Source organism: Temnothorax nylanderi, unplaced genomic scaffold, assembly GCF_030848795.1.
Source record: "Temnothorax nylanderi isolate EJ_2023f unplaced genomic scaffold, tnyl_v1.0 TNYL_tig0128_pilon, whole genome shotgun sequence".
NCBI lineage: Eukaryota > Metazoa > Arthropoda > Insecta > Hymenoptera > Formicidae > Temnothorax > Temnothorax nylanderi.
Window position 1 is genome coordinate 37,768 of NW_027249190.1, and position 1,651 is coordinate 39,418.

General features: G+C 37.4%; 1 protein-coding gene across 1 annotated transcript; it reads right to left on the reverse strand.

The window, feature by feature from the left end:
• Positions 1-580: 580 nt before the first annotated feature.
• Positions 581-1,357, reverse strand: LOC139776773 (uncharacterized). The gene has a single exon (XM_071713680.1). It carries the CDS (start codon positions 1,355-1,357, stop codon positions 581-583), a length of 777 nt encoding a protein of 258 aa, XP_071569781.1.
• Positions 1,358-1,651: the final 294 nt, after the last annotated feature.

Genomic DNA, 1,651 nt, shown 5'->3' on the forward strand with positions numbered 1-1,651 from the left:
AAAAATCTTATGGGTCCTATGACGCGGAAATTTTTTACGGAACGGCACATAATTTATAAAGCAAAACAATAGAAAAATTTGATTGAAACATCTCTTACAATTAAAAAATTAATATAAAATAATATTTGAAGTAAATATTAAATAAATATTTAAAAAATGTTAAATAAATATTTTTTTCATATTATTATTGCAAATAAATAATTAATGTAAAATAAATATTAAATTAATTTTGAATAAATGTTAAATAAATGTTTTTTAAAATCATTATTGCAAATGAAATATTAATGTAAAAAAAATATTAAATAAACGTCAAATAAATATTATCTCTAAATCACTATTTCAAATAAATAATCAATGTAAAATAAATATTTAATAAACATTAAATAAATATTATTTTTACAATGAATTGTACAATGTATAATTAATGAAAAATAAATATTAAAAAAACATTTAAAAAACATTGTCTGCTGCTTGGACTGCTAAGGTGATTGGACCGTGAACATAACCGTGAATATACATATAATAGATGATTTGATCCCGAACATATAAAGCACGGAAATTGTATCCTCAACACTCTCCCTCAATTTCGTGAGTGCATGGCTGGATCTTCAGTAGGACCAATCCCCATGGTTTTGCAGCAGTCCTCGTGTTTAGGTGATGAAAGTGCCTTTGTAAGCATATCCGCTGCCATTTCTTCAGTAGGAAGGTATTTCAGTTGAATCGTCCCTCCGGACAAGGCTTCACGAATGAAATGACAACGAATGTCAATATGTTTTGATCTGGCGTGATGAATAGGATTTTGAGCCAAATGGGCAGCGCCCATGTTGTCGTTGTAAAGGGTAACAGTGGCTAAATCTCCGAGGCCCAGTTCCTTCAAAAATTGGACGAGGTAAACCGCTTCTTTGGCTGCATCAGTGAGTCCCAGATACTCGGCCTCCGTGGATGACAATGCGACCGTACGCTGTTTCCTTGATCCCCATGAGATTGCGGCGCCAGCAAGAACGAATGCCATGCCGGTGTATGACTTCCTGTCAATTCTGCAATTTCCCCAATCGGCGTCAACATAGCCTATTAATCCTTCGTTGTCTCTGGTGTAATTGAGACCATAACTGATGGTACTCTTCAAATATCTCAACACGCGCTTTGCAGCTGACCAGTGCGACTCGTTATAACAATCGTTGAACTGACAAAGAACGCTCACGGCGTGTGCAATGTCCGGACGTGTTCCCGTTGCGACATACATAAGGGCGCCGGTGAGTTCCCTGTAGGGTATGTTATCTCTATTTTCGGTAGTGTCTTCCTTCAGTAGCTTTGACCCAACAACCAAAGGCGTCCTAGAAGGCTTGCAGTCGATCATGCCAAATCTATTCAGGATTTCACGAATGTAGCCGGCCTGAGATAGACGAATTTGCTTCTTTTCTTGACGAATCTCGATCCCCAAGCAGTATTTGGCTTCACCAAGGTCCTTAATCTTGAATTGCCGCGACAGTCCTCTTTTAATTTAATCCGCTCTCCCTGAATCCTTGGACGCGATGATGATGTCATCCACGTATATTAAAACAAAGGTTTGATCGCAATTCTTGTCAACAAATACGCATGGATCCGACTTGGTTGGAACGAGACCAAGTAGCCGAAGGGCCTCCTTAAGTCT

Excerpts from the sequence above, each read along its gene's own strand:
- LOC139776773 (XM_071713680.1), bottom strand. The coding sequence starts at position 1,357 with ATGATCGACTGCAAGCCTTCTAGGACGCCTTTGGTTGTTGGGTCAAAG.